General features: G+C 38.0%; 1 protein-coding gene across 6 annotated transcripts; it reads left to right on the forward strand.

Annotated features, from left to right (window-relative positions):
• The first annotated feature begins 9 nt into the window (after positions 1-9).
• CENPK (centromere protein K) lies at positions 10-19,404 on the forward strand. Of its 6 annotated transcripts, none has more exons than XR_004305534.1 (11): positions 10-136; positions 2,102-2,203; positions 3,399-3,455; positions 4,755-4,821; positions 9,824-9,870; positions 11,173-11,255; positions 11,349-11,450; positions 11,710-11,839; positions 16,483-16,536; positions 17,057-17,141; positions 18,743-18,852. XR_004305534.1 is itself a non-coding variant. In XM_015848547.2 (10 exons), the coding sequence occupies exons 1-10, from the start codon at positions 119-121 to the stop codon at positions 18,899-18,901; spliced, it is 819 nt and encodes a 272-aa protein (XP_015704033.1). In that variant the 5' UTR covers positions 10-118; the 3' UTR covers positions 18,902-19,404. The 6 variants fall into 6 exon arrangements, 4 of the variants coding, with proteins under 4 accessions (XP_015704033.1, XP_015704034.1, XP_015704035.1 ...); XR_004305533.1 differs by lacking the exon at positions 17,057-17,141 and adding an exon at positions 17,763-17,843; XM_015848547.2 differs by lacking the exon at positions 17,057-17,141 and having other exon boundaries at positions 18,743-19,404.
• The last annotated feature ends 2,748 nt before the right edge of the window (positions 19,405-22,152 follow it).

Below are 22,152 nucleotides of genomic sequence, written 5' to 3' on the forward strand. Positions count from 1 at the left end.
GCCGGGCACACAAAAGTGACGTAACAGGGTGCAGCCAATGAGCTCCTTACAGTGCAGCGCCGAGCGCGCGAAGTGAGCGGGCGGGTCGCGCTGAGATGAACTGAAGTGAGGCGGCATCATGGCAACGGACACACGGGTGGGTGGATGTGGGCGGACATGGCGGCTCCTCGGGGCCGCGGCTCCTTGGGGAGGCCCTGGCCCTGCTGGAGAGGTTCAGCCGCTGGAGGTGCGGCCGTTGGGCCTGGGGGCGCGGGGGGACTGTGAGGAATGACCCTGCGATCGCCTCTGAGGGCTGAGGCCGGGCCCGCTCTGCGAGGTGCCTCAGGGGGGAGGCAGGGAGGGAGGGCTTAGCTCACCTCATGGGACAAAGTGTCCGTGAGGTGAAACAAATGTTACGAAGAGAAGCTTGGCAGTGTTCTTCCTGCGTGTGTTTTGACCTAGGCAAGGTGTTATGTACGGAGAGAGGAATGTTAGTGCTGCGCTGACAGCAGTGCCCGGCCTTCAGCTGTGGGGCACAAATCTAATCTCACCGTATGAGAAAAGGGAAAACTGCCAGCTACGAGAAATGACGTCTGAAAAAGTGTCTTAATACGTGTACTTAGCATGGTAACGATAAGGGACCGCGAATGAATCGGGCTTCTGGTATCGTGGCCTGTAGTTTCTGCTTTAAATGTGTTCATCTTGTGATTGTGTAAAGTCGGTCATGAAAATGCTGAAGGTTAACAACGTTAAAAAACAATGTTAAAAGCCTTCATGGCCTCTTGACTCTGTTGCTGAGTCATTTTACAGTGATAAAAATGACCTATTGGGGCTTTTTCATTTTTGTTTGTATCTTTGCCAGTTTTTGGCCTAAGGAAAAACAAACAAACAAACGCATCTCAGGTCTGCTTAGCTTCTTTATTAGCCTTCTGTGGGGGACTTCGCTGGAGGATTTTCACAATTCTTTGAAAATGATGTGATTTAGTTCTCTTTTATGTTATGGAGATGTTCCAAGACTCTTAAGAGGATAATGATTTTCCTTTGCAAAAGCCATGCTGTTAGATCTTATCTGATCTTAGTGTTAACAATCTTAGTGTTCTGTTTTTAATTATTTATGCAACAAATTTGCCAGGAGGGCTAAGCAGAGGTATTGGTACTTCTCAGTTTGTTAAAACCGTATTTGAGGAAAAGTGCTGATTATTTTGTTGTTTTTTTTTTTTCTCAGCCACTCTGCTATGGCTTACTTGACAGCTGGAAGTGGTAGCTGAGTATTTTACTCATTTGTTCTACGTATTATTCTGTGATGTCTCTTTTTGTGTGCATCATTAAGATGACAAAGACACTTATTTCTTCTTTAAAGTTTTACTGCCTCTGGTAGAACTAGGAAGTTGCAGTTCGTTGTTATACCTTAACAGACTCTCTTTGAGTAATATTTTGGCCCTCCTGGTTTTCCTTACACGTGTTGTTGACATTTATATTTCTCTCAATAGACTGAACTTTAATGTGACATCTTAAAACGTGTGTGTGCCTATTTAGCCCAACAGTTTCTCAACGTTTTTAATTTGACCAGTTTGATCTATGAGTTCTTGTTGGTTTTTTTTTGCTGAGCATCCTACTGCACTCGTTATTTTCTTCTCTATGTATCTTTCAGCTTCTTTTGTTGTGTCCACAACATTTGAATTCAAAGTCTTTTGATGAACAAGTGAAAACAGTTGTAAGGAGAAATAGCCTGGTGCATTTATTGGAAGGCAGCAGAGATAACTGCTGAAGAACTTTGTGGACATATGGAAGAAAACCATGATTTTCTGGACTGGCTTTTATCCTCACATTGTTTCTTTGTCAGGAAAGAAGTTGCCCAGATGAACCAAAGCATTTTTGAAAACTTTGCACTTTATGATTTAATTGAAAATATTGGTATCTTATTTCAAAATATTTCTACAGTGTTGTGTTTAGCTGATGTTAACAAATGATTTGACCCTATCCGTAAGTATAATTAACTGAGAACTTTCTGGATTCAAAGGGATTGCTGCAATATGGACATGACCTGATGCAGCAGGAATGATCCAGTAATCTGTTCATTTTTGTTATCTCTGTGGTAACTTTGCAATTTGCTTGTTAACAGGTTGAGAAATCAAGAAAAATCATGAATGACTCAGATTGCCCTGTAGAGGCCAAGGAAGAACTCTTGTGCGAATATGAGAATATTTGGAGGGAGATGGAAAAGGTATGCAAATCATGAATATTAGACTAGATTTGTTGTTAACTTTACTCAGAATTTCTTGCTCGTATCCCTTCACTACAACTGCTTCCAAGGACATGAACAACAAAATGAAGACCCTTGGAAAGGCAGGCATGTTGGCAGGGATGAAGAGTGTCTTTCAGAGTCAGACTTTATGATTTACTTACATCTTAAATGAAGTATAATGAGAGAATACATTAAAACTTGGTGAAAATGAAATGATAGTGTTTGTGTTCTGGTAATACCAATACACTGAAATGGAGATCCTCTATTTTGCCTTATGCAAGACAGGCATAAGTTGCTATTCACAAGTACTTAGGGTCCATCATACATTCATGCAAGCTGACAGTTGCAACCTCAATCATAAAACGCTTCTCTTCTGTCAGGTAGTCCAATATGCTAATAGTAAGGCTTTAGATCAAGTTATATTTATTTATCTTTTTAATTAGGCCAAACCTAGTGAGGGAATGTTATGCATTTTATAAAATTCTGTTGAGACTAATGAAAACTCATGCTCTTCGTAATATTTAGAGTGTTAATTGCCTACCTTCTATTTTAGCTGGTATTCATGCACCACTTATTTAGCTTGTTCTGTATTGTAGGCTCAGTGCATTGAAAGGAATTTCTGTCTTGGTATTTATTTTATTGCAGTCAGTGGGAACTGATATGCTGTACACTTTAAAAGTAAGCCTGTTCCTCAGCTGTGTAGTATATCAACCTGCAAAATGATTTGAAACAAAAACTGTGTTACAAAATGATTACTTGGAATGTTAGAATAGTAGCACTGGGTGTATGAACTTCAGAGCAGATTCCCTGTTCAGCCTTGTTGTTCATAACTTTCTTGTTTTCACATTTTTTCACATTCTCATCTGTTCAGTATTTTTCCCTGTGCTATTGTTTCCCTAATAACTTGCTATCTTTCTCAAATTACACATCTATTGTTAGCTGCTGATTTTTTTTTTACTTTTCAATTACTTGAATTTTTACTTTTTTTTTTTCTGTGGTATGATTTCATAATATTTATTTGCTGTTCTGGGTCAGATTCTGAGGGACACAATAAGAGCCAAATCAAAACTTTTTTTTCCTTATAGTAAACAGTAACTGCTGCAATTTTAAAACATCTTATTTCTTCCTCCAAAAGGAATGAGTAAACATTGTCTGTCATTTGCTTTCTACCTAGCATCAGAACAAACTAACACTTATAACAGGAGAACCAGTGGGAGAATCAGATGCCAAGGTAAGGTAGTATTTTTATTATTTTTTTTATTCTCCACAAAATTTTCCATATAAACAGAATGTTTCCTTCCAAAAGAAGAAAAGTAAATTATCTTCACTTATTCTCTGAAGTTGTTGGCTTTACTCTGGTTTGAGGATGATTCTGGTTTACAACATAGTTGTTTGCTTGTTGAGAATTATGTTTTGCTAGGTATGTATAAAAACAGCATGAGAAAGAAAAATATTTACGAATACAGTTGCTGAATGGTAGTGTCAATTTACTTGTATACTTTAATGTATGAAAATATTTTGTAGATCAGGCTGATGATACTGTCAAAAGTGGTGTTCCAGTGCTATGAGAGATGACTCCACCTAATCTACAGAATAAAAAACACTTGTTTGATGGATTTCTTTTTGTTGTTTAGGGCTTTTTAATTTTCCAGATCTGCTTAATGTTTTAAAAGGTTTCCAAAGGTATTTTCTAAATTGTTACGAGTTGTGAAAATCCAAGCTTAAGGTGTAATTTCTTCTTTTTAGTATGAGATCATAGCTGATGATTCTTTTTCTCTCTTTTTTTTTTTTTTGATGAAAAGCTGAATATGGTCTGTAGTCCCTTTTGTTGAAGAGAGCGTTGCTTACTGCAATTAAATGTATGTTTACTTTCTTATGCTGTAATTTGACTGCATGTATTATGTATGTGTGTATTTTTCTTCAAATATGTGCAGTCTCCAATTTCAGGAGATGGAATCGTAATGATGATTCTTTCTCCAGATCATAGTAAAATAAATGAAGTACTTTATTATTTATTTTTTTTTTTAATTGTTCTTTAAGAGAAAATGTTCAGTGCTGTCAGTGACCTAGAAGAGTAATCTAAAGCTTTTTGATGTTGTTGAAACCATAGATGTAGATTTGGTAGACAGAGTATTTGACTACTGCTTCTTGAAAGAAAGTCGTTTGTTCAGTCATCAGATCAGACTGTCCATTTAGCGGTAAATAGTATATCGAAAGACAGTCAAGGATGTGAAATGCTGATGCTACTAGTGGCTTGTCTTCAGCTGTAATTGTCTGATGCTACAGAGGCAATTAAGGGGAACATTCCAAATTCGAGTATTTCTGTTTTCTGCCCCCTGAAATGAGTGAAAATGTTTATTGACTTCTGCAATTGCTTTTTGTAATTCTCCAAAGGATAAAATGGTCTTTCACAGTAGTCAGTCTTTTGTTTCTGCTGCATAAATCTAGTAAGTGAATTTATGTCCCACTCTTAGTTCATTCCAGTACAATTCAGCGCACTCTAAAAGATACTTAATTTCTTTTGATACAGGTTTCTTTGTTGCAAATGCAGGCTGTAAGAGCAGAGTGCAATCAGTGGCAAAAAAGAAATCCTGAAAGTAAGTGGTTACTTACCTGTAAGACTTACTCCTTTAAAGTTGTACAACATTATTCATCTGAGCATCTTAGGCTGTGTATGTGTTGACTGTCTTACTGTATTGTTATAATATAACTAGTTAAAAGTCAAATAAAAAGCTTCCCACCATAATATTTATGTTTAATTTCTAGCAGTTACTCTATTTTCTTTTAGTACTTCAGTTTCTTACTATGATATAAACTTACAATTGTGGAAAATAATGCATGGTTCTAATCATCATCAATTGGTTAAATGGAAAATCAGGAACATTAGTTATTCTGTCACCTTCTTTCATGTTTCTCCTCAACAAATGATTGTTTCTTCTGCATTTCTGCTACTTTAGAAAATCCTAAGAGTTTACACCAGCCTATCAGTAGAATTCTGATAGCATCCATTTTTGTGTCTCATATCGAGTCCTTGTTAGTATCTTTCCACTTGGTAAATTTTTTTAGTTAATCTTTAAATGCATTGACTCAACTTTGAATATTTTAATGCCAGAGTAGTCTTGCTTTTCTTAAAGTTCATGTCATTTTGGAACCACCATGCAAACAGCAAATTGTGATCTCCTCTACTCTCTTTGACCAAATTGGAGTTCACTTTTAGATGAATATTATAGTCACTTTTCTAGCTTCTTTCAAAGCTCACATACTTGCAGCCTAGTATATGGTCAAGTAAGAGGATCTGGAAAGATGAGAGATGCTTCTTATTTCTACTAAATTGATGCCAGTGTTCACTGGAATAAATTTTTAGTTCATGTGCATTGTTAGCCTGTCAGTCGGAGAGGTAAGCCTCAAATGCTTCTTAGAAGTGTGCAGACCAAAAGTATGACATCGAATAAAATTTGGGAGATGCTGATTCTCGGTTGCTGTTTGTGAGTAAGCTGCTGACTGGAGGAAATAAATTGAAAACTTTTGAAGTACTTATTTGGGTAAAATACCTGATGATGATTGGTTTCTTTACTAAAATACACCATTATGTTCAACTTTGGGCTATTTGTTTAAAAGTGTATTCTTGATGTATAACCTGTTAATAATGTCAATTTTGTTTAGGATAAACTGTTTATACATTTTTATTGTAAAACATACAATGCCATTCTGCTGTTAAACCTTTGTTTTTTTGGCAACATCTCTGAAGAAGGAAAGAGAGTCTACTGCTAAGAATATGAATGGGGCTACAATTGTGGGATAGCGGAGGGCCTTCTGTACTTCCATCTTCCATGTCTTTCATGGGTTCTTTCTACCTCTTGGTTTAATGCTGGTAAGCATCTAAGTTGCTTTCCCCAGGTGTGTTGAGGGAGAGCATCAGAAAGGTACAAGTGTTGAGATAAGGACAGGCTGTCCTACTTCAGTTATGCTTCATCATCTTGCACAGTCCCATCCTGGGGAAGTTGAGAAATCCTTGACTTGGTGTTTCTAGCTGATTTCACACATCAATATTTAGTTATTTTATCACCACTGTTTTCACCACAAATCCAAAACGTTGGATCATAGGAGTCTCTGTGAAGAAAGCCAAAGCTCACCAACCAAAACCACGATGCATCTGTTCTTTGTGTTGGAGGACTAATTACTTAATTGAAAATACTGCCAGAATGAACCTAAACAGGAATAGCGGAAATACCTTTAAGTTCTCTGCCTGATTGTATCAAATATTATTAAATTAATGATATTTGTGTTATTAAAATTTGTGTTATTAAATTTGTGTTATTAAAGAGCTTGTGCTCTAATGATAGCACAGACTGCTACTTCCAGTAGATCTAAAGAATGATCTTGATTTGTGAGTGCTTTACTCATATTTTGTTTTAAGATTTAGACTAATTTCCTAAGCAAAAGAGATTTCATCCTGACATGTAATTTGATGCATTTTGAGCTCATTAATTTTGTTGGTTTATTTATATCATTGGACAGTTGTTATTAAAGCAATAAGAGTGTACATAAATTGTGCAGATTTGAAACAACTATAAAATTACTTTCTCAAAGTGTGCTTTGCAAAATTGATGAAATAATTGTATTGCATTTAAGAGATATTTCATGCTTTTTTTAAACGGAAAAGCTTTTTATTTAAGATTAGAAATTCAGTGTACAAGCTTGGGCAAAACATATTCTGATTACATTAACACTTAAGTGTGCTATAGTAGCTGTACTTTCCCAGTTGATAGAAAGATTCACATGCTTTATTATTTAAGTCATACAATACCGCAGTTACTTGAAATTAACATGGCATTGTGAACTGACTCAAGTCCATCAAAGGCTATTAAATACAACATTTCTTATTCAGAAAATGCACGAGCCATAAATTACTGGGTTTTGCATTTTAGGGAAACATTACCCCATGCTTGAAAAGAATAACAGTTTTTCTGAAGTGCTGCTGTTGTTGAGGATTTTTGTTAGGAAGTTGACCTTAATGGTCTTTTCATCTCCTTACATTTATCTATTCTTGTAAACACTAAGGATAGTATTTTACTTTGTAAGGTTTTTAAATGTGATATAACAGAGGGAAGGGATGCCATCCAAAGAGACAAGCTTGCAAAGTTAACTATTAACCATTTGCAAGGTGCCACTCCTGGGTTGGGGCAGTTCCAGATGGAGACTAGGAGAAGAATCACAGAATGATAAAATTGCTCAAGTTGGAAAAGACCTTAAAGATCATCAAGTCCAACCACAACCTAGCCATGCTACCCTAACTCTTAACAACCCTCTGCTAAATCATATCCCTGAGCACCACGTCCAGACAGGTTTTAAACACATCCAGGGACTGTAACTCAACCACCTCCCTGGGGAGCCAATTCCAGTGCTTAACAACCCTTTCAGTAGAGAAATTTGTCCTGATATCCAGCCTGAACTTACCCTGGTGTAACTTGAGGCCATTTCCTCTTGTTCTGTCACCAGAGAGAAGAAACCAACAATGCTCTCTCTGCAGTCACCTTTCAGATCTTGGAAAAGAGCAATAAGGTCCCCCTTCAGCCTTCTCCCCACACTAAACAGCCGCACTTCCTTCAGTCTCTCATCATAGGGCATGTTCTCCAAGCCCTTCACAAGCCTTGTTGCCCTTCTTTGGACCTACTCCAACACTTCAATGTCCTTTCTGTTTAGAGGTGCCTACAACTGAACACAGTACTCAAGGTGAGGCCTCACCAATGCCCAGTACAGGGGCAGGATGACTTCCCTAGTCCTGCTCACCACACCATTCCTGTTAACAAGCCCGGATGCCGTTGGCCTTCGAAGAACTCATTGAGAGCAGCCCGGCTGGCAGAGACTTGAGGGTTTTGGTGGGTGAAAAGCCTGATACAAGCCAGCAGTGTGTGCTTGCATCCCAGAAGGCCAGCTGTATTCTGGGCTGCATCAACAGAGGGGTGGATGGCAGAGAGAGGGAGGGGACTGTCCCCCTCTGCTCTGCTCTTGTGAGGCCCCTCCTGCAGTACTGTGTCCAGGTCTAGGGTCCCCAGCTCAGGAAAGATGTGTTGTTGAAGTGGATACAGAGGAGGCCACAAGGGTAATGAGAGGGTGGGAGCACCTCTCCTACAAAAGAAAGCTGAGGGAGCTGGGCTTGTTCAGCTTAGAGATGAGAATGTAACCTTCCAGTACTTCAGGGGAGCTTATCAACAGAAGGGAGAGTGACTTTTTTACATGGTCTGATAGTGACAAGGGGAAAGAGTTTTAAAATATATTAGATACCAGAAGGAAATTGTTTTAGTCAGAGGGCAGTGACTGGCATAGGCTACCTGGAGAAGCTGTGGATGCTCCATCCCTGGAGGCATTCAAGGACAGGTTGGATGGAGCCCTGAGCAGCCTGATCTAGTGGATGCAACTTGCCCACAGCAGGGGGATTGGAGCTGGATGGGCTTTCAGATCCCTTCCATTATATGATTCCATGTAGATTTCACAGTCCTGGTCAAGCAGTTGGGAAGCATTTAGGTATCCAAGTGTAATGCATTTACTAGTTGTTATTTAAAGAATCCACATGCATCTACCAAACCAACTTCTTTTTTGGGATAGCAGCATCCTGGTCTGTCTTGGAAAGAACATCACCAGCAGATCAAAGAATGTGATCATTCGATAGTCAGCCACCTGGAGAATGCATCTGGAGTGTTGTGCCCCTTCTCAGCAGTACAGGAGAGACTTGGACATAATGAAAAAAGCTCACAGACAGTTGTATGGAATTGATGAAGGGCAAGGAATATCTGACATGCAAGGAGAGGCTGAGAGCTAGACAGGTTAGACTGATAAAATCTTACCTTATGAAATCTTAATCTGAAAGGGCATTTTGTGTACGTCACACTGACTGTGTTTATCTTGAATTAAAGTCACAATCAGCAGCTCCCAGGCTGTCTGGGAGCCTCTCTCAGTCCCGCAGAGGTGTTTGTGACCCAGCAGTGTCCCTTTGCACTGCCTGCCACCACCAGGTCTATGGAGCCCTTGGAGAGTAAGACACCTCCATTTGGTCTGATATTCGTGTTTCTGTCACATCCTGAAAGGATAAAGTAAAGAAGGAAAAAACAGATTCAGTGCTATTCAGTTTGTGGGCAAGGGGTAATGTTGACTAACTGAAATAGAAGAAAACCTATTTAAATAGACTAAAAACCCTTTTTCAGGTCCCAACCCTCTGCCAAAAGCAGGTCACCAGCTCAGCTGCCCAGGGCCCATTCAACCTGGTCTTGAGTGTCCCCCAGTGTACAAACTCAGCTCACATATAAAAGTAAAGTTAGAGTGATAACAGACCTTCTCATAGTTCTTCAATCATTTGATGAGCCTGTTTTAGAATGAATTTGAAGACTGAAGAAATTTGATTTCCTGTGTTGATGGAAACTCTTCCATTGACAACTCAGCCTTGCTTATCCTGACTACAGGCTTCACATTTCAGAATCATGTACCTGTACTTGTTCACGTATATTAAAACAAACAACAACAACCAAAACCCTAAAACTCAGTGTTTTTTTTTCACTTGGAAGTGACTGTAACACATTAAAATCTATTTGTTCTATTTTTCAGTATTGTCTACTAATCCAGAGATACTGCTGTTTTTAGGAGATGAAGAGGTAAGTCTTTTTCTGTTAATGGATAACCTTCTATCTTTCTATTTAATCTTTCGAAAGTTCTGTCCAGCTCCCATGTTTCCCTACAGCTTCTCCTGCTGTGAACTGTTTCTAAGCTAATCGGTGTATTTCTTCTGTCGCTGTAGTTGTTCCGATGCTTATGTTCCCCTGAATTACTTAAATATTCCAGTTGTAAGGAATGATATTTTAAGCAAAAGTTCTTTTTTATTATTTATTGCATTTCATACTCCATGTTATGTAACAGAATAAGTTACAAAGGAGACTCAGTATTGTTAGCTCTAGATATCTGTGAAAATAATCTGGAAATATTTTCTTGAGTTCTTCTAGTCTTGAAGGGGCAAATCAAGAATGCAGTGGCAGCTTCATGCAGTGTTGGTTGGACACTGATAAGCAGCAGCAGCTACGAATATGCACACTGCTCTGCTTTAAAAAATATCTTTTAGATTTTTCCTCCTAGCACTGACAGCAGAAAATCCATCAGCTGCTAAGAGCCGTCATAAATGAGCTGTTTAATTAAATGTAATTAAATAATTAATTGAATTAATTTCACTCCACTGCTGCATTATGTTTTAGCTACAACCTTTTGTGGCTTATTTTGCTGATAGTTCTAATCATTTTTTCATTTATTGTGCGTGTACATTAAACTTGCACCTGTATAATGTTTTTTTAGGAAGTTTTGTTTCCTTGAGCAAAATAGAAAATAGTTTTTGTTGTGTGTCTGAAAGGAGGCAAAATACACTCAAAATGTAGGTTTATATTAAAAAGACCTAAACTTATAGGAATATTGCTTTTTAGTACATAATGTATTAGTGAAGGACCCAGTCCTTTGAGAGCTTTGTTCCTCACATTTAACAGCACCTGGAGCTCCTGGCTGCAGTAGTTAAATTGTTTCTTCCTCTTTCCTCTCCCATGTATGTAATATGTACCATTAATGTATATGATTAGCCTTTCTTTGCAGCATCTTTCTTTTTCAATGCTATACATTTGATGTGTGTGCATTTAGTGTTTCACCAGGTGAACAGTACATGTGAGTGCTCGACAATCTGCTTCAAGTAGAATTAATGGTGTTTTACAGTGTTTCAATACATTATTGAGTATCTGGGACAATAAAATTGCAAACAGCTTCAGCTGGATTTTAAAACAGAGCCTCCTTGAGAAACTGCAGATAATTTTGTCAGTCTTTACCTGATATATGAATCCAGATCTACAGATAAAGCCTGACATAGAACAAATAGTGGGGGCTTGGCTATTTGTAAATTTCAGGTTTCTTTTTACTTTTTATAGTTGCAGAAGATAAAGGAAGAACTTGAAGCGGTGCTGTCAGCAGTTCAGTGTAAGAATGAAAAGCTAAAAGAAGATCTGGAAAGGTAATACAGGAATTAGGACTTAAGAATTGTTGTTTAGGGAAAACTGCATTGCATTTAGTGATTGTACTGCATCCTATTTTTCATGTTTCAAAGAGAAGAGCAGTGGCATGAAGAACAGGTGGAAATACTAAACACTATTGAAGAAATTGGAGAAGAAATGAAAAAACAAAAAGTTGTAACAGATTCTGAAAAAAGGTATTGCTGTAACAACAGATTCTGAAAAAAGGTATTGCTGTAATGTCAGATTTTTCATATTGAAGAACTTAAATTTCAAGAAAAGTATGTGGCCAAACAAATACTTAAAAACATACAACTTGCTTTGTAAAATAGATCAAATGATGAGATGACGATCTTTTAACAACAGAAAATAAGTGCCTTTTTTAATTGAGAAAAGAAATATTTTGTTGAATTTGATACCCTATTGGTATGTTTTTACTATTTTATTGGCTACTAGAGTATATCAAGAACTGAAAAACCAAGCGTTGGAGTTGAAGGAATTTAAGAAAAAACTCATTAAAGTTTTGGATGAGCTCCTAGAAGAACATTTTCCCTTTCGAGAGAAAAATGGAAACGATAAAAAGAAGGTAAAGTGTTGAGTTGTGTTTTTTCTGTTGTTCTTATTGTATTTTTTTTGTGATGGTTTGTTTTGTGTTTGTTTTCCTGACTCTTATATTTGAATGCTTCATTTTTATTTAATTGGATGTAATATTTTATTAAAGTCACTGGTATAAAATCTTTGGTCATTTTGAAATGTAAGTATAATCTTACAGCTGATCCTTTATATTTAATCAGTGTATTTCAACTTGGTTTATATTATTTAAGGTTGTTCCAGCTGATTTTTTTTTTTTTTAATGCATGTAGCCTTTACCCAATAAGACGCATAAAAGCTGTGCCAAATTTGAAAATGATGTGGGGTTCACTCCAAATTGCTTCTTTTTTTCTTTTTTTACTGGATTAGGCAAGTGGATTCATATTTTCCTTGGCAAAGCAGATTTTAATTGCCTAACAATGCTTTTGGAACAGTAGTAAGGACAAGTGTTTATAATTACGGTATAGTTTAGAATGTTAGCCATCAGTTTTTGTTCAGGCAAACTGTGCCAAAAATTATCTTAAAGCTTAGGGAAAATAGGCAGTCAGGGAGTATTTTGCATAATAAATTCAAAGTCTGCAGTAAAAATAAACCTCTTACCATTACTATTTTAAAAAAATGATTAGAAAAAAGCTATAAATAAGGTGGGGGTTGATTTGGATTTCATACATGCTTAGGAACACAGCAATAGATTTCTTGAATCTAGTTCCCAGTTCTTGCAGACAACCACACCATAAATTTTTAGACTATTCTGATTGAGCGTCATTTTTAAGTCTTTTCAGTTACTGCTCTTCCTACTGGTGTTTGTTCAAACATTTCAGTACTCTGGTTAGTAACTCTCCTAATTTACAGTCTTAAACTTACTACGTTTAATAGAGATCCATGTGTTCTTACACCAGAATTGTTCTTAGAATAGCACCTTCTTTCTTGTATTTACCTCTCCTGATATATTCATGGACAGCAGTCTTATCCCTTCTTTTTCTTTGTTTTGCAAACTGAAAGAGCAAAGCTTTCTGTTTGTTTCTCATGAGGGAACTTTCCATTTCCCTGGCTTATCCTAATGCTCACTGTCTGTATTTGATTCCTTTCCGATTAATCGTTTTTTTGGAATCTGGCAGAAACCAATATTAATAACAAAATATTACTAGCTCATATTCTTCACAAAAAAATACACTCTTGTTTTTTTTCTTCCTGTTATTTTTAACTGATGAGAATTGAGTTTATCCTAAATAAATAAATAAATAAATAAATAAAGTCTTTGATTTACATAGTACACATTTAGCACATAGAAATGCCAGGTGCAGCTTCTGAGGCGCAGTGATCATCTCTGAAGTCATCCACACCTGCCTGTACTGTATTTCCATTCTTCTCTATATCAGTGCTTTCTAGAATCTTGCTATTAGTAAATGCTGGTCACCCTGCTGTTGTGGTTTAACCTGGCAGCTCTGCATCATGCAGCCATTTGCTCACTTCCCCCTGCCAGTGGAATCAGGGGAAGATTGGGGGAAAAAAGTATAATGCATAGGATGAGATAAAAGGTATTTACTAAGAGAGAAAATGAAAAGAGAAATAATAGTAATTATAATTTTATTTTGCATATGTATAAACAGAACAAATATATACCATGCTATTGCTCACCACCTGCCAACCAGTGCCCAGCCAGTCCTAGAGCAGTGTCTGTCCCAAGCAGGCTGACCTGCCCCAGTTTTACAGTTCACTTGAGATGCCACATGTCATGGAAAATCCCTTCGGCCTGTTCAGGTCAGATGTCCTGGTTCTGTCCTCTCTCATCACTTGTGCTCCCCTTGGCCCCTTCGCTGGCAGGACAGTACAAGAAGCTGAAAAACTGAAATGTCTTTGGCTCTGTACAGCACTGCTCAGCAACAACTAAAACACTGGTGCGTTATCAACGTTATTTTTCTCATTAAAGCCAAGACATTTGGAACATAGCATCATACCAGACTCTGAGGAAAATGAACGCTGTCCCAGCTGAAACCAGGACAACCTACATTTCTTGTCACCGTTACAACATAAAACTTCAGTGACTATGATCCCATGACTTAATTAACAGCCTTCTTTCAATCAGATATTTCCTCATTTCAGCCTGATGTCTCATCTCCCATTTTGCTGGTTCTTACTCATCTTGCAGGTTTTTTTTAGGATGTTTGTTCAGATACCAGTTACCTTCCCAAAGGAATTTTAAGCTGTTGTCTGTTTTTCTCCCCATGGATGTCATATCTTTAAAAATGTATTTCATGTAATGAAACACAAGCGTTCATTTGCTACCTTATATGTGGTTCATATAAAAACCTGGTTAGGAAGTGATCTCTGGAGTTCTTCCAGTACAGCTCTATCAGCAAGGCCAATTTCGAGGTTGGATTAAGTTCCTCATAGCCATCTCCTGCTAAGTTCAAATCAAAGAACCAGTGCATTCATGAATGTGTTTCAGAATTCTGAGGAACAACTTATGTTAGAATCTCCCACCCCAGCGCAAAATTCAGTTCCTTGTATTTTCTCAGCCTTTGTTATACTGCTAGAAATCCTAGTTAGTTTCTGTACGCTGTCTCTTTTCCTTGCAGTTTTCCTTATTTTACAGAAAACCACATCACCCAAGCTCTCTGGGATGAGCCTGCACTTTTCCTTCTCATAGAAGCTCACTTTATACCTTTATTTGCTTTTACTTAAGAGTAAGACTTATTTAGATAAATTTCCAATCAAGATCTTATCTTAGTTTTTAATTTTTTTAATACATTTATTGAGCTCTTAAACATGGGTTACGTTCCAGTCAGTCTTGGGAATTTGTATCTTCTGTCTTTCAAAGCATTTGGTTCTTAGCTGCTAGTCCCCCATAATCAGCACTTAAAGCCATCTCTGGAGGCTGGAGAAAGAGGTTTTCCTTAATGTGTCAGACATGCAAATTGTCTGCATTAGCAATAGAATTTGATGCTACCTGGATTCAAAAGAAGGCATTATCCACATCTCTAATCAGCTTGATTCCCTCACTAGAAGAAAGTCATCGAGAGTTTGGAGTGTTCACAGAGAAGGGCAATGAAGCACTGAAGGGTCTGGAACACGTCTTATGAGGGAACTAGGATTATTTAGTCTGGAAGAGACTCGGAAGACATTAATCACTCTTCATGATGACCTGGAAGGAGGTTGTAGCTATGTGGGGGTCATCCTGTTTTCCCAGTGGTAGAATGAGAGGTGATGGCCTTGAGTTGCACCAGGGGAAAAATTCTTTCTCGATAAGAGTGGTGCTGCATTGGGATGGGCTGCCCAGGCAGGTGATGGAATCTCATGAAAGGAAGAAGGTACCTTTCAGCTAAAATAAATAGATGCTAATAATCATCCTGCTTCAAAGTGACTTTATGCACATTAATTATAGATACTTACTGGAATTTGTAACACTTGAAGTGTGTAAGTAATATAATATTATTAAACAATACTTATTGTGTATATTATAAAAATGGGAAAATACATTTGCTAGTTCTGGGAGAGTGCAAACATCTATACACTAACATCTTTAAGATTTTATTATTTGTATATCAGTTCTATTAATTTCTGAAGTCAAAAATTAATTGTAGGTTTGACACATAAATATCAAACCCACCAACTAATCTGTAGTATTTTTTACAACAGCCAAGGCTACAAGGCATCTTCATGATTCTCCCTTGGAAGTTTTTGCAGCTTTTCACTATGGGTTCTATTTCCTTAGCCTCGTATCAATATAAAGGCGAAAAGATAGGCTTTATTGAGCCCTAACTCAGTCATAATTTGTGCGTGATATCCTTGGAGCAAGCAGTGTGTCCCCTTTTTGGCTTTCCATTAAGAAATGTGATAGAAAGGAGGAGCCAGAATTTGCCTTTCATGAGTTACTACCTTTTCACTCCTCTGTTCCAGAATCGGAGTTTGTGTAATGTTCTGCACAGTGCTTTGTAAGCAGCCAGCAGCTCTGCATTGTTTGCTGCTTCAGTGTTCAGTATGAATAGGGAACACTGAGAAAACAGAAAAAAGAACCATGTTAGATATGTAACAGCACAAGCAGCTTTATTGGCACTGTGTTTGTTTTAATTTGCTAAATTATGGCTCTACAGAGAATTTTATTATTCTCTCTCTTAAATTTGGTCTTTTTTTTTTTTTTTAAGGGGTAAAATAAATAAATTCTAATTTGGAAATGATGAAGAAATACTAAAATACTGAGACACCATGAACTGTAATCTTCAGCTGTGCCAGATTTGCAGCTTATTGTAAACATTTGTCTGCTATTCAAAAAAATACCATTTCTGAAACAGCTCATATTAACAGGATGTTTTGCGTTGTGATACATCTGAAATATGGTTTAATTTTTTGGTTTTATTTCAAGGTAGCTGTACTACAGTCATGAAAGATTGCATGTAATGACTTTTAAAGTAATCATTTATAATACTGAAGTTCATGATATTGCACTGACAAATTTATTACTTAAATCCTGCCTTATACCTGTTTTGTGACTGAACAAAAGCACGTCTTCATCTGCTGTGTACTGTGCCATCAAATAATTGTGATTAATTTTCCTTGTCATTTATTATATTTCCTGCATATTTTGCTTTGTGGGTGTTTTTTGTTGTTGTTAATTTGAATGGGGGGTTATGTTTGCAGAGGTACTTCAAAGAGCCATCTGAACGTGAGATAACGATTCATGAAATTTTAGAGGTAAGATGGTATCATGTAGAGATTTGGGGGATTTTCTAATACTCAGATCTGACTGCAACCCATTCACAAGATAAATGACAATGTGGTGTACTGCTTGGGTAATTTAAAAGTAAAATGTTTAGGACTGTTTAATTTCTATTTTAACATCTATCAAATTAAACTTCCCCATTTTCATGAGACTAGATAACCAAGTCTCAAGTTTAATCTGGAGAAATGATTTACCCCTTATTTCTGTAATTTTATAGTGTTTATTTTGTAGAAGTTTTATGAGTCTTGGAGGTACATTTGAGGGAAGACATGCTTTGGTTAAGAAAAGATGTCAGACACGTGATTCCATTTTGTGCTGTTTTTACTGCTAAAGACAAATACTTCTGAAAAGTGACAGACTATCAGTTATAGAACTAAGTAATATGTATTAACAGGATGATCTTCTTTCATATGAGAAAATCAGTGAGTCTCAATTCATACATTTCCAATGGATTTTATGCTACTATTTGTTAGAATGTATTTTTCATTACAGCACAACTTCAGATTTTGAGTTGTCAAGCATAATCCTGAAGGAGCATTAAGTCTTTTCACTAGCATTTTTCCTTCTAGTCATAAAGGTAATTTCCTTTTTGTCCTCCATGCTTATACTTCAGACAGTCGTCAGAAGCTACATGTAAAACCTCACAGAAAAGAAAATAAATTGATTCTTTTTCTTGAGAGAAAACTTGATGAATACCATTCTGGTGTTAAGATGATGTGATCCGGTCACTATGACATTGTTGTACTTCAGTTTAAAGGCCAGACAGTGAATCTTTACTTACATCATCAACATTGTTTTACTTGCCTGAAGTATCTCAGAATGCCTATTAATGTCAAATTAGGCAGAGTCTGAAAACAGACCCAAGAATTTGAAATAGATGTATTCCCTATGGAAAACAAATTGCCCTTCATTTTTTTTTTTTTGTGATAATATTAGCCTTCTTAAGATGTGAACACATGCAGATAGTGTCTGATTTCCATTTGGAAGGATGAATTGGTTCCAGAAATACAGACTTATTTTTAACTATTTTGGCCTGAACTGTGAGTGTCCCTTATCTTTATTTTATGGTGATTATGGCTGTGGGGTTTTTTTTTCTTCGGTTGAGCAACTTGGTTCTAGTTTCAAGCCATTTGCTTAGATACATACAATAGTTTCTTAAAAAGACAAATACTAAGTCATATTTTTATTGTAATTACAGATTTACATTGTGGAATTGCAATAGATTCCCAGGATTACAGTGGAAAGCAGGATAGAACAGGAAAAATTTAATAATCTGTGGGTGTGTATTCTAAGGTACCTGTATTATGAGGGCATAAACACAGTCTTCAAGAGTACAAAAGGAATGCTGAATCTGATGTTTGATTTTCAGTCTCTAAAATAATAGGTTACTAATTTAGGTAAGGAAGAAATAGAGGTTAAGGAAGTATCCAGAGGTGGTGAATTGTTGTAAGGCATTTGTCATGCACAGTCAGTAAGTAGCTATAGGAATTTGCATGAGACTTGGTTAACATTCAAACACCACTTCCCCCAAGCTCAAGATTGGTCCATTGGCTTGCTTAAGTATACCAGCAGCATAAGGAGCCTGTAGGGCCTGCCGCTGAATGGGTGCTCTGGTAATGGAGGACATTGAGAAGGTGGAGTTACTGAATGCCTTCTTCACTCCAGTCTTTACTGCTAAGATTGCCATCCAGGAATCCCAGACCTTGAAGATGAGAGTGAGTGGGGCAGAAAACTTTGCCTTGGCCCAGGAGGATCTGATCAGAGATTTTCTATGCAAACCTGGAGCTCACAAATCCATGGGCCTCTGTGGGATACACCCACAGGGAGGGAGCTGGCAGAAGTGATTGCTGAACCATTCTCTGTCATCTTTGGAAGGTGCTGGAAAATGGAAGAGGTGCCTGAAGGCTGGAGGAAATCCAGTGTGATGCTGGTTTTCCTCAAGGGCATGAAGGAATACCTGGGAAACTGCAGGCCTGTCAGCCTTATTTACAAACATCTCTCCTTTTTGTAAGGATTTCCTGCTGCCTTCACACTGATGTTTCTTAGGCACTTACAGTTACACCATCTGAAATCCCTTAAGGATTTTTGATATACAGTAAAAAATTCAGAAGTAGAATTCTCCTGTTATCAATACTGATTTCCACTACATGTTCTAAATTTTGTACTTTGGTCCCCCAGACTCTCTTGAATCAATTAATATCCGCACCACACGAACCCTACGTAACAGTTGATGGCTCATTTTGGCCACCTTATCTGGAGCTGCTGCTGCGAAGTGGGATTGTCCTGAGACACCCAGAAGATCCAAGCAGGATACGTCTGGAAGCCTTTCACGAGTAGTGTGATCTACCCATTAACTTTTAAAACAAGTTGCTAGTACTTATAGGAAGCCATCCTTATCTGCTGAAAACTGCTGGGAAAAGGCTCAGTGGTTGTTCCATATGGGAACTAAACAGCTCTTTGAGGATGAAGGGGGCTGTTTATATACTTAAAAATCTGATCTAAGTGCATTAAATTTTACCTACTTAATTGCTTTTTATATATTGTTATAAATCTGGTTAGGTGCTGCCCAGAAGCATTTGTCTGTTTTATAACTGCTTGCTCACATGCCCTCCATTCAGACACTGTAATGTCTGGCTTTTATTTGCGTTCAGTTGTTAAGTGTTATTTTTGTAATCCTTTTATATTCAGGGCTTTCTAGAGTGGTTTTTAAATATTTTGTATTTTACTAATATAAAATCTATTGAGGTGGGAATTACTTTTAAAAGTCGTCAATCTCAGGTTCTTCATTGATCTGTGACAGTGTAAATTCAAGAATAAAAAATACCATTGTGTAGCTTGTAGGTGCTTTTTTTGTTGTTTTGTTTTGTTTTTTTTTTCTCCTCAGAAGAACAGCAAAAGCACAGAAAATGTATCTGATTAAATAATCAGAATTGCTTAAAGGAGCGTGTCTTTGTCACCTCCCTGTCCATGCTGGCCACTCCTCTTTTCATAGGATACAGTTGGCCTTCCAGGCTGCAAGCACACGCTGCTGGCTCATCCACCAGGACCTTCTTAACCCCCAGGTCCTTTTCTGCAGGGCTGCTCTCAAGGATTTCTTCCCCCAGTCTGTATAAACAACTGGGATTGCCCTTCCCAAATGCAGTACCTTGCACTTGGCCTTATTGAACCTCATTAGGGTTAACATGGGCCAACTTCTCCAGCCTGTCCAGGTCCCTCTGGATGGCTTCCCTTTCCTCCAGTGTATTGACTGCACCCCTCAGCCTGGTGTCATCAACAAACCTGCTAAGGGTGCACTCGATGCCATTGTCTGTGACATTGATGAAGATGTTGAAGAGTGCCGCCCCCATGACCAGCCTTTGGGGGACACCACTCGTGACCAGCCTCCACCCTGACACAGAACCATTGATCACAACCCTTTGGCTGCATCCATCCAAACGGTTCTTAATCCACCAAACAGACCATCCTTCAAATCCACACCTCTACACTTTAGGGAGAAGGATGTGGTGAGGGACCATGTCAAAGGCTTTGCAGAAGTCCAGGTAGGTGACATCCATCACCCTTCCCCCATCCCCTGAAGCCGTCATTCCATCATAGAAGGCCACCAGTTTGGTCCGGCAAGATCTGCCCTTGGTGCAGCCATGCTGGCTGTATCAATTCACCTCTTTGTCTCATATGTGCCTTAGCATACATAGCTTCTAAGGGGATCTGTTCCATGACATTCCCAGGCACAGAGGTGAGGCACCAGCCTGTAGTTCCCTGGGTCTTCCTTTCTCCCTTTCTTAAAATGGGAGTAATGTTTCCTTTTTTCCAATCCCTGAGGACTTCACCAGACAGACAGGATTTTTCAGATATGGAGGGCAGTTTGGCAACCACATCAGCCATCTCTCAGAACCCTGAGATGGATGTCATCCATTAAGACAGGGACCAGACCAATAAAGGACATCAGGAGTCAAGGTCTACTAAAGTTGCCTGATCAAAGAGAGCCTATTGACCAGGCTCTGTTACTCTGACTACAAGATGTATCATACTCTCAGGCTCTCATCCTTATGGTGGATCTAAGGTACCTGGCTGTCTGCTAGGAAAGCAACACTGTGAGCTACAAGCAATCTAAGAGACTCCTGGAGTGCATTGAGGATAACTTCCTGATCCAGGTATTGGACACACTGCTGGTCCTGCTGCTCATCAGTACATCCCTTATGTGCTAGTACACGTGAAAGGTCAGGGTAGTGTTAAAAACTCTTAGGTATGACAAGGAAATGTGGTCTGTATCAACATTAGTTCTAATCCTTTTGAGGAAGAGTACAGGCTTTAGATTCTTCCTCCCCCTTTCTCCCCTATGTTTTCACCCAGGTATACACACAGATATTGCTCCCACCTTTGTTTGAAGTGTTCTGTCATACCTGTCTCACATATCAGTCAACCAATATAGCAAGATAACTTCCCCCAAGGAGGACACATTGCTGACGGCTGCTATAGCCATTTCCTACCCAATTAATTATATTATTCTGGGTAGCCTTTTCAACTTCTGCTGAGGCATTAAAGTTAACTGTTGTATTTGTCAACACTTTACTGAGGATAAAAGAATCATGACTTGAAAGACTGGCTTAAAAGTTTTGGGAAATGAAGTTTTGCCTGAAATATAGCTGAGCTTTTTGCTGGTGTGTTTTGGGAGAGAACAGGCAATACTAATGAAGGCTGTTATGGCTGTCCTTGCTTTGGCTGGGATAAAGTTAGCCCTGGTACGGTGTATCAGCTTGGAAGAATAAGTGGATCTTGAAGTGTCAAATATTTTGAGTACATTGGTACAACAGCATTACATCTTCTGTACTGTATCACATTCAAAGCTTGTTTTTTTTTTAACAACATAGGGAAAAGTCAAATTCACTGTTATGTATTCACAAAGGATAGTCAACCCATCTACATCCTGAGAGAAAATGAGGTTTTTTTCAGTGTTTGGGATTATTGTACCAGGTCTGGTATAGATATTTCCTGTTGTTAGATCTTTTATTTACTTACTTATTTTGCTTGTGCTTATAGCACAACTACTTTCTGACTGCAATAATTTCACTTATCCCCAAGGGCAGAATTTCAGTGATTAAGCCAAGGAGATTCTTTTTTGTGCATACTCTCAGGCAACGCTAACGCTGTGTTTTAATTCAGGTTGTTTCCAGGTTAAACAATGAGCATTCCAAGGTACCTCAGCAGTGCCGAACTACTCGTAATTATAATCAGCCATGGTTACAAAAAGTTCTTTGTTCTGCAAAAGTTTTAAATTCCGTACTGTCAAATGAAACATAATCATGCCTTCTCTATTTGGCAACAAACAGTGCTTGCAGGTGCTTCCAAATGAGCTTTTGGGTTGCAGCTCGCCAAGACAAATGTTTTCGGTGGTATTCCTCTTGTAATTGTAATTTAGGCTGCATTCAGATGAGTTGCTGGAGACTGTTTCAGGCAGAATGATTTAAAATACAAATTAAACTAGATTGATGCTGCAGTTAACTTGATAAAGAACCAGCCCGTTATTGTTTATAATAAATCACTTTCCCCGCAATCAGTTGTTGAAGTTCTCTTCAGATAATAAAGTACTT

This window comes from Coturnix japonica, chromosome Z (assembly GCF_001577835.2).
Source record: "Coturnix japonica isolate 7356 chromosome Z, Coturnix japonica 2.1, whole genome shotgun sequence".
In the NCBI taxonomy this organism is placed as follows: domain Eukaryota; kingdom Metazoa; phylum Chordata; class Aves; order Galliformes; family Phasianidae; genus Coturnix; species Coturnix japonica.